The 13733-nt window shown below is 37.5% G+C and overlaps 1 protein-coding gene across 2 annotated transcripts in view; it reads left to right on the top strand.

The window, feature by feature from the left end:
• The first annotated feature begins 95 nt into the window (after nucleotides 1–95).
• Nucleotides 96–13733, top strand: part of ENPP3 (ectonucleotide pyrophosphatase/phosphodiesterase 3) — an 87665-nt gene continuing 74027 nt past the window's right edge. For both annotated transcript variants that reach the window (XM_082406364.1, XM_082406363.1), the window contains exon 1: nucleotides 96–367. In XM_082406364.1, the coding sequence (XP_082262490.1) occupies nucleotides 290–367 (78 nt within the window). In that variant the 5' untranslated portion in view covers nucleotides 96–289. The remainder of the gene's footprint in view (nucleotides 368–13733) is intronic.

The following is a 13733-nucleotide window of genomic DNA, read 5'->3' as shown; positions in this document are numbered from 1 at the left end:
AGCCAGACGAGAGCGCCCCTAAGTGGAAGCTCGAGCCTAAGTCACCCCGAGGCCCGGTCGGCTGCAGGCCGCCACTTCCCGGCTGAAGCGGGAATTGCTTCCTGCTTGGTGCTGATGCTTTTGCACGGCGGGAAGAAAACAAACTTGAGACCCAGGGGCTAGAGCCTGCTGGAAATGCTCCTCTTGCGACCTGGGTCAACCTGATGTCTACGAGCTGCTGACCTTCTAGGACTCCGTCAGCAGCCTGGAGCCAGGAGTTGAAAGCTCACTTTTCTAGACGACAGGGACAATGCCTTCTCGACTATGGTTATCTCAGTGCCTTGCAGAGTGCCAGAAGCACAGCAGACTTTCAATGAAGGTTGAAAAGGTGAATGAACGCATCACTACTGATTTTTAATTAAAATAATCGAATAATAATATATACTGTTTTCAGTTATGATCATCTAAAAATAATAATATTTATCAATTACTGAATACATATAGCCTCTTTGGTGGTGGGTAGGGATGGAGAAGGGTGGCAAAGAGGAAGGTTGATTCAGTGGCATGGTCGGAGCAGATACACTGAGTAGTGTGCCCCCCACCGCTGTATTCTTTCAAACATCAGTTGACATTTTTGTGGAAACTTGCTCTCATTCTTCAAGCTGATTTAGGTGTCTCTTCTTTGTCTTCATATAACACTTTTGTGTATAAATAGTAGAGGACTTCATTTATGGAATATTTATCCACCGTTCCCTCAGTGCTAGACACGGTGTTAGGTAGTCAATGAACTGTATTGCAGAGTGTATTTTGCAGAATATCTGAGCTATTATAGAAGGGTGACAGAGCCAGAATTATTAAAATCCAAGTACCCTAGCAACCTATTGTTCTTTTTTGTATGCTAAACAGATTATTTTATTGTGGATTGTCTTCTACCAGATTCACTTCTAAGACAGCTTTCATTTACTAGCAGATTTCCACGTTTCGGCTCTGTGTTTCGAAATCGGTATATTCTCTCTCTCTCTTTTTTTTTTTTTAACATCTTTATTGGAGTATAATTGCTTTACAATGGTGTGTTAGTTTCTGCTTTATAACAAAGTGAATCTGCTATACAAATACATATATCCCCATATCTCCCCTCCCTCTTGTATCTCCCTCCCACCCTTCCTACCCCACCCCTCTAGGTGGTCACAAAGCACCGAGCTGATCTCCCTGTGCTATGCGGCTGCTTCCCACTAGCTATCTATTTTACGTTTGGTAGTATATATAAGTCCATGCCACTCTCTCACTTTGTGCCAGCTTACCCTTCTCCCTCCCTGTGTCCTCAAGTCCATTCTCTATGTCTGCGTCTTTATTCCTGTCCTGCCCCTAGGTTCTTCAGAGCAATCAGTATATTCTCAGCAAATGCCAGCTACTCTTGACGTTGGCCAGGGCTTGTACAATTAAGTAGGTAAAATGGTCTGGTAAGAATTATTTGTCATAACCAAATACAAATTAATTTTTATATTATGCTTGCTGATGCTCTATTCATTGAATAAAAGTTGACCATCCATTTCTAGACCTTCTTCATGTGTTTCCCTCAAGTCATTTTTTTAAATTGATGTATAATTTGTATACAGTGAAATGCATATTTTAAATATACAGCTCCATGAATTTTGACAAATGTTGACACTTGTTTAACTACTACCTCAGGCAAGATATAGAATATTTTTATCTTCCCAGAAAGTTCTTAGAGTCCTTTTGCAGCCAATCCCCCTCCCAGAGGCAAACACTGGTTTAATTTAAGTAATCATTAATTAGTTTGCATGCTCTCAAAGTTTATATAATTGGATTCACACAGTATTTCCTCTTTTGTGTCTAACTTCTTTCACACAACTTTGTATTTTGAGATCTATCCATGTATATCATTCCATTGTATGAATATACCACAGATTATTTTTCAATTCACCTGTTGATGGATATTTACATTTTCAGTTTTGACTACTACAAATAAAGTTGCTATGAACTTTCTCAAACAAGTCTCTCTGTAGACATATTTTTCTAGGAGCAGAATTTTAGCGTCATATGGTAAGTATATGCTTAACTTTATAAGAAATTGGCAAACAGTTCTCCAAAATGGTTTTTACTCTTTTTACACTCTGATGCTACAAATTTGTGTGGTTTCTAATTGTTCTACGTCCTTGTCAGCATTTAGTGTTGTCAATCTTTATACTTTTAGCCATTCCAATGGGTGTGGATTTTCCTAGTGACTAATGATGTTGATTTTTAAAAAAATGTGTATCTTATAAGCTATTCAGATATCTCTCATGAAGGGTCTGTTTAAGTCTTTTGCTTACTATTAATCAGGTGATTTCTTATATACTCATTTATTTGTAGGAGTACTTATATATTCTGTATACAAGTCTATTATCAAATCCATGCATGGTGAACGTTTTCTCTCTGTTTTGGCTTGCTTTTTCATTTTTAAAATGATGTCTTTGATTAGCAGAAAATTTTAATTTTGATGAAGTCCAATTTATTATGTTTAAATTTTATGGTTATTGTTTTAAGTAGCCTATGAAATCTTTGTCTACCCTAAGGTCATGGAGCTATTCTCCAATGTTTTCTTCTAAGAACTGTTTTATAGTTAGTATAGATAGTGTAGATATATAGTTCAAATATTTAGATCCATGATTCATCTTGAATTAGTTTTTGTAGGTGTGGTGCATGTGTGTGTATGTGTTAGGGTGGGGCAAGGCTTTCTCCTCCTCGTTTCCAGAGGGGTCATGGCTGCTGCCTAGGGCTGAGTTGCTCAGCCGCCACCCTGATGGGCCTAGAGAACAGAGCCTCACGCTAAAGAGAATTATTCTTGAGCCTTAAAATCTAATGGAATTTTCCCTGCCAGGTCTCAGACTCACTTGGGACCCATGTGACCCCTTCTTTTTGACTTCTTCCTTTTGAAATAGGAATGCTGGTCTCACCAGTGTATTTTGAAGCACATAATGTGTTTTGTAGTTTCACATGTTCATAGAAAGGAATTTTGCCAAAGGATGAATCATACCTCTAGTTTCATCCATTTGTTCCATCACTGTTTGTTGAAATTACCCTTCTTTCTTCATTGCATTGCCTTGTATTAGTCTGGGTCTCTTTTTAGACTCTCTATTCTGTTCTTTTGATCTATTTGTCTATCCTTATGCCAATATCATATCGTCCCAATTGCTGTAGCTAATTAGTAATTCTTGAAGTAAGGTAGCTTAAGTTCTCCAAATTTATTTTTTAAGCTTATTTTGGTTATTCTAAATCCTTTGCACTTCCATATAAATTTTAAAATCAGCTTGTCGATTTTGATCAAAAAATACTGAGATTTTTATTGGGATTAAATTGAATCTATAGTGTAATTTGGAGATAATTGACACCTAAGCAATATTAACTCTTTTAGTCCACAAACAGGGTTGATCTCTCCATTTGTTTAGTCTTCTTTTATTCTTTTCAGCAATCTTTTGTAGTTTTCAGTGTGCAGATATTGCATATCTTCTGTTAAATTTAATCTTATGTATTTTATATGCGTTTTGGGGGGGATGGTATTTCAAGTAGCATTTTAAAAATTCTGTTTTCCAGTTGTTTATTGCTAACATATAGAAATACAATTGATCTTTGGATATTGGTCATTAATCCTGTGACCTTGCTCAATTCACTTTTTAGTTCTAGTAGTTTTTTATAGAACCCTTAGAATCATCTATGTCCACAACTGGTCATCTGTAAATAGGACAGTTTTACTTCTTCCTTTCCAACTTACTTCTTCCTTTATTTCTGTTTCATGCTTTACTATATTGGCTAGGACCTTCAGCAGTACAATGTTGAATAGAAGTGGTGAGAACACACACCTTTGCCATGTTCTTGATCTTAGGGGGAAAACAGCCTTTCATAAAGTCTGATGCTAGCTGTAGGTTTTTCACTGATTTTCATTATCATTTCATTGATGCTGTTTGTCATATTGAGGAAGTTCTTTTCTATTCCTAGTTTACTGGAAGTTTTTATCATGAATAGATATTGAATTTTGTCAAATGTTTCTCTGCCTCTATTGAGATTTTTCAGTTTTACTCTGTTAATGTGATGGGTTTAATTGACGGGGTTTTGAATTGTGGGAGAAGGGAATTTCCCCCTCTTTTTCCTCTTAGTTCTTTTGGATGGCAATTAAAATGACATAAGGCAGATTAACAGGAGAAAATCAAATTTATTATATATATACAGGGAACCCTCATAAGCATAAAGAATTCCAAAGACAGTAAGGCAAGATAAGGTATATTTATTACTCTGGACTGGAGAAAAGGAGGTAAGGGTCTGGGACTTCAAAGGGACGTAAGGCATTCACAGGAAGATGAAAAGAATTAATATTTGGTAAGCATATGTTTGCTGAGCCATCTAGAGACAGTGGAACACAGATAGGACTTTGATCTAACTAGCCTTGGTAGGTTACTCCCTGTCTACTACACCTAGTTGATATTTTACTATAGTATCTATGGTGTTGACTCCTTCCTCAAACAGGTCTTCTATCTTAAATTCTTTTAGACAATAAGTGGGGGAAGTTCAAAGGTTCTTCCTGAGCCTTTTCAGCATGCCAGAGTGGCACATCTTGGGGCAGCCTGCCCTGAACCCCATCAAAATGCTAAACCAACTTTGCTTCCACGGGATACATACTATTCGGTCATGATATGTTATCCTTTCTGTATATTTCTGGATTCTATCTGCTAATATTTTATTGAGATTGTATTTTTTTTTTCATATGCCACTATCATCGCCAACTCCTAACAAAACATGCCTTGTTTTGAATAATCAACTTTAACTAGTGAAGAAAACTGCTGGAAGTCATAGGCCTCCAAAAGCCCTTTAAATTTTTTTTTTTTTTTGAAGGCTGTGGAATACCTTGTACAGCTGAACTCATGTCGTTCACTTGCTAGGTGACGAGCTAATAATTCTCCTGTCGTGGCTTTGACCTGGCAGATACTTAGTTCCCTAACATTTGTAATAAGTATATACAACACAATATGCCCTTGTTACCACGTAAGAGCTTCTAAAAACCTGAAATGAAAGAATTCAAATTTCCTGCTGCAGAGTAGCTTCAAGAGTTAGGCTGAACAGGGAGATCAGCTCGGTGCTTTGTGACCACCTAGAGGGGTGGGATAGGGAGGGTGGGAGGGAAGGAGAGGCAAGATGGAAGAGATATGGGAACATATGTATATGTATAACTGATTCACTTCGTTATAAAGCAGAAACTAACACACCATTGTAAAGCAATTATACTCCAATAAAGATGTAAAAAAAAAAAAAAAAGAGTTAGGCTGAGGGTATTAGTTTGCTAAGGCTGCCGTAACAATAGAAACTGGCTGTCTTAAACAATAGAAATGTACTTTCTCACAATTCTGGAGGTTAGAGGTCTGAGATCAAGGTGCTAGAAATTTGAGATCAAGGTTTCCTATCTTACTCAATAAGTCAAAATCCATTATTATCATTATTTATTTTGATAAATATATAAGAAATATTTATGATTCATAAATTTATCAGTTGGTTGGTTTCTTCAGAGGCCTTTCTCCTTGGCTTGCAGACGGCTGTCTTCTCCCTGTGTCTTCACATGGTCTTCCCTCTGTGCATGTCTGTGGCTAATTTCCTCTTCTTATAATGACACCAGTCATATTGGATTAGGGCCCACCATTATGACCTCATTTTAACTTAATTACCTCTTTATTTGGACCCTCTGTCCAAGTAAATTACATCTTCAACATGTGAATTTGGAGGCATACAGTTCAACCTCAAAACTCCTTCCTCTGGGCCCCCAAATGCATGTCCTTCTAGCATGCAAAATACATTCAACCCATTACAACAGCTCTCAAATCTTAACCATTCCAGCATCAATTCCAAGTCCAAACTGTCATCTAAATATCCTCTAAATCAGTTATAGGTGCTTCAGGTGTGAGGCATTCTGAGGCAAAATTCCCCTTCAGCTATGAGGCTGTGAAACCAGATAACAAGTTATCTGCTTCCAAAACACAATGATAGGACAAGCCTAGGATATACATTCCCATTCCAAAAGGGAAAAATTGAAAAGAATAAAGGGGTCGCAAGTTCCAAGCAACTCTGAAATCTAGCTGGGCAATTTCCACTAGATTTTGAGGCTTGAGAATAATCCTTTTCGGTTTGATTATTTGCTCTGTCCTCCAGGATGGGAGTGGGGTGGGGGGTGGCTCAGTAGAGTTTGCAGGCACCTAAGTGGCATGACGTGGGCATCCAAGCATGGGAGGGGATGGTGGTGAGGTTGAGAGGCTGGTTGCATACAGGGGAGTTTATCAAATAAGCAGAAGTAGTAAGTTCAGTGGAAGTCTGGTTTCACATTGTGGGAGAAGGGGTATACACATGTGGAAAGAGAAAACTAGGATGAATCCTACAGTGCTTGACTGAAATTGGGTATTTTGATATGAACTCATGGATTTAATAGATAGGTAGTTTTAGAAATAAATACAGTATGAGCTGTCCTAGCGTTCCTCAAACATGACCAAAGCTTTAGCAGAAAGAAAAATTATGTGGAGCAGCTGATTGAGCAAAAGGGTGAACATAAAACTGTACCTAAGGAAGTATACTAGTGGTCACATCAGTGTGATTTATCAGTGCAATTTTGCATAGTGGAGGCTTGGTGCTGAGAACAGGAAATATGTCAAAAGTTCAGGAAACAAGCTAAGGCAGAAATAGAGGTAAAGGTGACCAGCAGGACTTGGGCAAAGTGAGATCAACCAAGATGTCTTTGTAAAAACGGCTAGTATATTTGGATCGCTGTTAGAGCTGGTCTTAGGACAAATAGTTGAATCATCCTGGAGGGTGAGTCAAGGGTAGTACCTCTCAGAATTGGAGAGCCCTGAAAGCCAGGACGGGTTGTTTGAGTCATCAGCTAATGCGATGATCACTTTGGGCTTGTAAATAATGGAGTGAGCTAAGAGACAGAAAGCAAATTTGGTTTTCTTTCTGTCTCTTAGAAAATAAGCATTTGGTTTAGAAGAAATACTGGGCCAGATGTGAGGATCAGGGGATGCACCTACCTCCTTAAGGAATAGGATATAGCAGTTCTAATGGAAAGCTGGAAACCCTAGATGCTGTGGATGGAGATGAAGCAGCTTAGAATCTTTGGAGGATGGGAATAGACCGGTCAGTTGTCTGCTACTGTTGTCATCTTCTTCTCCCCCTAGCTTGGGGATGCTTGTCTTAGTTGAAGCCAGGTGTAGAAACAGGGGTCAAAGTCCATTCAGGTGGAGGAGGCTTTTTAAAATGAGATGTGAACCATGAATTAATGTCTTTCAGTTTGGCTGTGCATGGATTAGTTACTAATACCTGATAAGTTTCTTCCCATTGTGGCTGCAAAGAATCTTTTATTTGATGTCCTTTCCAATAAACAAAATCTCTAGGTTGTAATTTATGATCCTTTTCATTTCTTGGGAGTTTGCTGTAAAGGTAGTTACTAATTTTTTTAAAGTGTCTTAATAAGACCCTGTCATTAATGTAATATATTTCCTTTGAACCATTGTGGGTGAAAGTTTCCAAAATATTGTTTTCCCAAAAAACCATTTTCTCAGATGCCCAATGGATTAAAGAATGTACAGGTCTAAACCATATATGCGTGGTGGGGTCAAAATTCCCCCCTTTTGTTGCCGTGTCCGTTTCCCTTCTGTGGTGGCAATTTCTTGAGCCTGTAGAAAGAAACCTTTTACTGGGTTAGCAGGGTTAACGGAGAGCATTCTCGAGGCTGAACAGGATAAATATTTAAAGCTGCTTGTTGGGCTGCAGCAACAGCAAGCTGTTTCTTTTAGCTTCCCTAGTGTCAGATCTGGAATGCCCTGTTGTCTTGATAATTGCTAACTGTTTTGGCAATTGTATAACAGTTAATAACTCTGCAACCTGCCTTTTATTTTAGTTTTTACAGGTTGTCCTGAAGAGGTTAAAAACTTCTTTGTTTTCATAGCATTCCAAAGTTTCGTGCCACTGCAAAAGAATAGCGACCATTATTATAAATATTTGTCACCTGGTCTTTAGCTAGTTGACAAGCTAGAGTTAAGGCAATTCATTTGGCTTGTTGTGCTGACTTTTTTTCTGATAAATAAAAGCTTTCAGTTATATCCTCTACGGATGTGATTGCACCTCCAGCTCTGTAATGCCCCTGCTCATCCCTTAAGTAGGAACCATCTGTAAATCTAATTAGATCAGCCTTATCAATGGGGCTTCTTGTAAGTCATTCCAGGGAGCAAGATGATGATCTGTCAACAAAACGCAGTCATAGTTGTTTTCTTCCTGTGATGCTGGAAGCAAAATTACAAGATTAATGTTATTACATCAAACCAAGGTGGTATGAGGTGCAGAAAGCAACATTACTTCATAAGAAGTTTGTTGGCTTTCAGAATTGTGCTGAACGTGGTGAGAGTTTAGAAGAGACTCAACTGGGTGTGGGACATAAGTACTTAAAGGAGACCCTATTCCTGTTTCTTCAGTAGCCTTTCTGAAATAACCTTCAGACAAAGTGGAAGTCCTTTTGCTACCTAATCTAATTTGGTTTTGGAGCATAAAAGCAAGTCATCTATAAGCATTTTTGTAAAAGCATCAGAGTAAGACAATAACTGTCTATAAATGAAAGACTTAAAAAGCGTTGTTCAAGACCTGATTATGATGCAGTCATTAAGGAAATTTGGCAATTTCTGTGACATACAACATTTTAGGATAATGACTAGAATTAACACTGACAACATACCAGGACACTTCAAAGGTTAGGAGCTTCATATAATTTCTAGAACCTTTATGTTAATAATATTTACCTATTTCTTTGGGATGTTCAAGGACCCTCTGAAGCATCCCAAAGTTAGCTGGAGGTCAAAAGAACTTCATGAATTTGATTTCAGAAAGGTTGTCAGAGATATCAAAAGGTTTTAAACATTTTGGCCAAGTAGGATTGTAAGTAAGTCAGTGTGAAACAATACTTATTCACATAACCAAAATGACAATAAGATTTCAAAGGCAAGTACAGAGAGTTACTGGTAAAGAAACTTTACAATCTGTTATCAAAAGCAGATCAATATTTCAAGAAAACTTTGTCTTCTCGACAGAGAAAAAAACCAAATTCTAGTTTTACATCATTTCACCTTTAATATTAAAATTCACTTATTTAATTAAATTCAATCTAATCTTAGTCTTGACCATGCATAAAACTCTTTTCTCAAGATTCTCTTTTTAAAATTGATTTCTAAAAATATATATTTCTAGAAATATATGCTTTTAAAAAGCACAAAATATATTTATTAATAGTTTCAAACATATTTAGTTTCTCTGTAATAAGAGGTCAAAAGTAGGTAAACATAGACTTCTTTAACAATTAACGTTTCAGTATTTTATCTTATTAAAAATGATCTAGACATTCAATGAATTTCCATAATTTAATTTAATTTAGCAGAACTCTAAAGTTTCAGGTTGCCAAAAATCCAGAGAAACTGTTTTTAGGCAGACATTCCATAAAACATATTATTCTTAAAGAATTCACCAAAAGCTTATATCCCATTTATATTTTATTACTTATGAAATATAATCAGGCCATTAATTATCTCATTGACAAAGTTTGTAGCATAGATAATATGAGCTTATTGACTTTCAGTAAGCCTAGTTACAACAAAAGTATTATACTTAATGTTGATGACTCTAAAGACATGTCTAAATTAATTAAACTGTCAATTTAAACTTGTTTTTATTCATTAAAGATTAATCCTAGATCATGTGATCCTTTACAAATTTGGGCTAATTTAAGTTACATCTAGAAATATTTGATTTTTTAGCACTTAACTTTAAGTCAGTTAAATAGAGTTCTTTTACAAATTAATTTTGATAACACCATCTGGAGGTAGGGACATATCATGTTTATTACACACAGACAAGCATACATCAAGACAAACACAGACAGATATCTCATAATTTTCCTGCTTGAGTTTTAAAAAGCCTCTTTTCCTTTTTTTTTCTTCCTTTCAGTTTTAAAGTCTACTAACTGAGCTAACGCTGTACTCTCAGGTGTTGTGGGCTGTGTTTACATTTCAAGGACATAATAAGAGTTATAACGTCAAGGTTTCTCCTAGGAATACTTTTATTCTCCTGGGGTCAGAATTTTGAACAGGTGTTTTATGAAGCTGGCTTTCTCTAGAATGTCAAAAGAGCTCCATCCTGACCATTTAAGCGTTAAGTGCTTGCAAGCATTGGCTTTGTTCCAATTGTATATGAAGCCAGCCAGAGTTCCAGTGAGTGGCTGCCCGTCCAGGAGCTGTTTGGCCTTTGAGGCACAGTTTCCCATTATTATTTTCATGGCCTAATTTAGATATGATCTGAACAATTTCTGAGGACAGTGAGTTGGATTGGATGTGTGCTGTTTCCGAGTCTAGCTCCCCACGGAGCCTGGGTCAGTTCAACTCTCTTATGAGTCTCAGTTTCTCCCTCCAATGGTCTAAAACTGCTCAGGGCACTAGGCGATTAGCCTTTATTATGCAACCTGGCGAGCAGGATTTACTTAGTGATTGTAGTGGGATCCTCTGTGGGACCACTACCTGGCAGGAGGATTGACCCTCAGACACTACACGTGTTGTGGCCAGAAGGAGCAGTTGTCTCTTTTTCTTCAGACTTGACCAGGCTCAGTCTTTGATTTCACTAGCAAACAGTTTGTTCAGACCATATATACATATCTTTCCAATTTAAGGCAACTTTTAAAAAAGGACAGCCAGCCAGTTTACTCCAAAATTCCCCCTAGGTCCCTACCTAGGAAATGTACTGGTATACTCTTAGGACTCCAAATCCCAAGAAAAACAGCAGGAGTAAAATTCAGGACATTTAAAGCAACGATGTCTGGATATCACGAGAACTCACCAAAGCACCTCAGGAATACCAGTAAACAGGTGGGGCTCAAAGGGCCCATGCTGGTACCAAGCACTGGTTCAGGGTAGACGCCAGGTTTGATATCCTGCCGACTACGCCAAGAAAATGTTGACAAAAATTCAATTAACTGTCAAGTTAAGAAGAAAAAAAGGGAATTTTATTTGAGCCAAACTGAGGATTATAACCTGGGCAGCTCTGAGAACTTTCTGCCTGTTAGAAGTCAAAGGCACAGCCATATACATTTTCAAGGCAAAGGATCATACATCAAATGACATAGTAATATTTTACATAAAGTGAACAAAGGGTGCATAGTCCAGGTAAGCACGTACAAAGTGAGCAGGAAGTCACCATGACCCCATGCTATTCTTTAAGAAGTTACATTGCTAGCATCAGAAGAAAGAAAAAAATTGATCTTTACAGTTGAACAGGCTTTCCCATCTTTGAGGAGCTCTGGTTGATGTGCAATGCAGGTGCACACAGCGCGTTAGGGAGGGAGGAGGCCCAAACAAACACAGAGAATTTTATGTTTAATTTTTCTTGTCCTGCCTTAAAATAGAAATTTTATTTCATCAAAAGCATAAAAGTATTTTTGCCTATGGTAGGCAGAATAATGACTCCCCCCAAAGATGTCCATGTCCTAATCCCCAGAATTTGAAAATATGTTAAATTACATAGCAAAGGGGAATTAAATTTGCAGATGGAATGAAGATTGCTAATCCGCTGCCCCTAAAATAAGGAGATTATCCTGGATTATCTGGGTAGGTCCAACGTAATTCGCAGGGCCTTTAGCAGTGGAAGAGGGAGGCTGAAGAGGAGAGTCAGAAGGAGATATGACTAAGGAAGAATGGTCAGAAAGATGCAAGTTTTCTAGCCTAGAAGATGGAGGAAGGGAGTCACAGGGAATGTAGGTGGCTCCTAGAAGCTGGAAAAGGCAATAAAACAGATTCTCCCCAAGAGGCTCTGGAAAGGAACTCAGCCCATCTGACATCTTGATTTCAGCCCAGTGAGATCTGGATGGAACTTTAAACCAGCAGGACTGTAAAATAATAAATTTGTGGTGTTTTGAGCCATTGTTTGTGGTAATTTGCTATAGCAGCCACAGAAAACTTATATAAATGCCTAAGTATCAACATTGGCTACCTGAAAGGGATGGGAGAAATTATTGGATGTGTTATACTATTTATTATAAAGTACTACTTTAAAAAGTACAATAGAGACATTTTTACACTTCTTTCCTAAAAGATATTCTCTTTACTTTTGATGCTGAATAATTCAAGATGTGTGTTCTATAAATACCTGCGCCTCATTAGGTCCAAAACCTACTTGTCAGCTTTCCAGAAAACTAGCCTCGCATCCTGATGCCCCTCTCTCTGCTCAAGCCCCACTCCTCTCTGGGTCACGTGGGTTTAGACTCATTCTCCAAGCTCAGGCTTCATATTTCTCAAACCCAACATGTATTATCCTTTTCCACAGCCTTCATCTGACTTGTGACCTCTCACGGGACTGTGACAGCCACACCTACCTGGCCCCTCTGCCTTCATCTCTCCCCTCTCCGGTCCATTCCATTCTCTAGAACCGGGAAAATGTTCCTAAAGTACATCTTTTATCATGTTACTCTCTGCCTCTAAATCCAACCTTGGCGTTTCATTTTCAACAGACTCACATTTCAATTTCTTCAGTTCGAACCTTTTCATTTCTTCTTTCTTTCTTTTGCCACAAAATGCTTTTTGACTCCAAATTTATTATTCTTTTAATCATACCACATAGATTTTACAGACTGAAGAACTCTGATTTTTATAATCGATTCAGTCATGTAAAAACCTCACTGTCCTGGGTCATCTTATTTGTTTATAGAAACTTTGATGCAAATAGTACTTTAACTCAGACCATAGTGATCATTGTGCTGTCCAGAGTTTAAAGCTTTAGTTTTTGGTTATTCACTGTGAAATCAATTGATAATACTATTACTATAATTGTTAATTTCTTTTTGGTATTATAATTTTTCAAAGCAATAATATATGTAAATGTTAAAAGATGATTAATTCTTATATAATATTGTGCATCAATAATACTTCAATAAAGAGAGGACTAATTCTCCAAACCTCATATTTAAAGTGTATCCATTCCAACCAAACTCCTCCCCACTTTCAACTCCCATGCCCCAGAATTAACCACTTTCAATTCTTTTTTTAAATAATATGCTTTATCCCACCATTTCTTGCTCTTTCAGTTCTAGGTATTATGTATTGACTTACTATGAAAGATGAGCGTTTAGTGTTCCTGAATACCTCTCACATTTCCTCCTTCTCTAACCCACTCATATATCAGAATTTATTGGTTAGATTGCAGACTGTTTATATTGTTCTGACTCTATAGCTATTATTTACACTTTATTACTTACACAATGCAATACAGTGCATTGTGATTATAGTTTCCTTTTCTGTACAACTTTTTATTTTGTTTTAGGGGTTAATCATTGTGCCATGATTTTTCTTTGCTTAGTTTGGGATGTGCCTATGACTAATTCATCCAGAAACCTCCATCTGAGATATTAGTCTCTTCTCAGGAAGTTCAGACACATAAAGTATATACCAATTTTATCTTCCTCTTGTAGACATCCATCCTGGAACTTCTGTCCTCCTCTGCCAGTCTGGATTGGCTACTCTCTAAGCTTGCCTCCTGGCTACTACCCTGGCTAGTGTCCTGGAGATTCTCTTTTGTTCTCTCTTACATGCATCTTCTGTTTGCTCAGTTTCATGTCTTCCTCTTTCTCAATTTACTCTCCTGTTTGAAGATGGAAGAGATCATATCCTCCATTAATTTCCTCAGAAAGACTATTTCTT

This window comes from Balaenoptera borealis, assembly GCF_965194805.1.
Source record: "Balaenoptera borealis genome assembly, chromosome: 9".
Lineage (NCBI taxonomy): Eukaryota > Metazoa > Chordata > Mammalia > Artiodactyla > Balaenopteridae > Balaenoptera > Balaenoptera borealis.
Note: the sequence above shows the minus strand (reverse complement) of the source record. Positions and strands in the feature narration are given on the sequence as shown.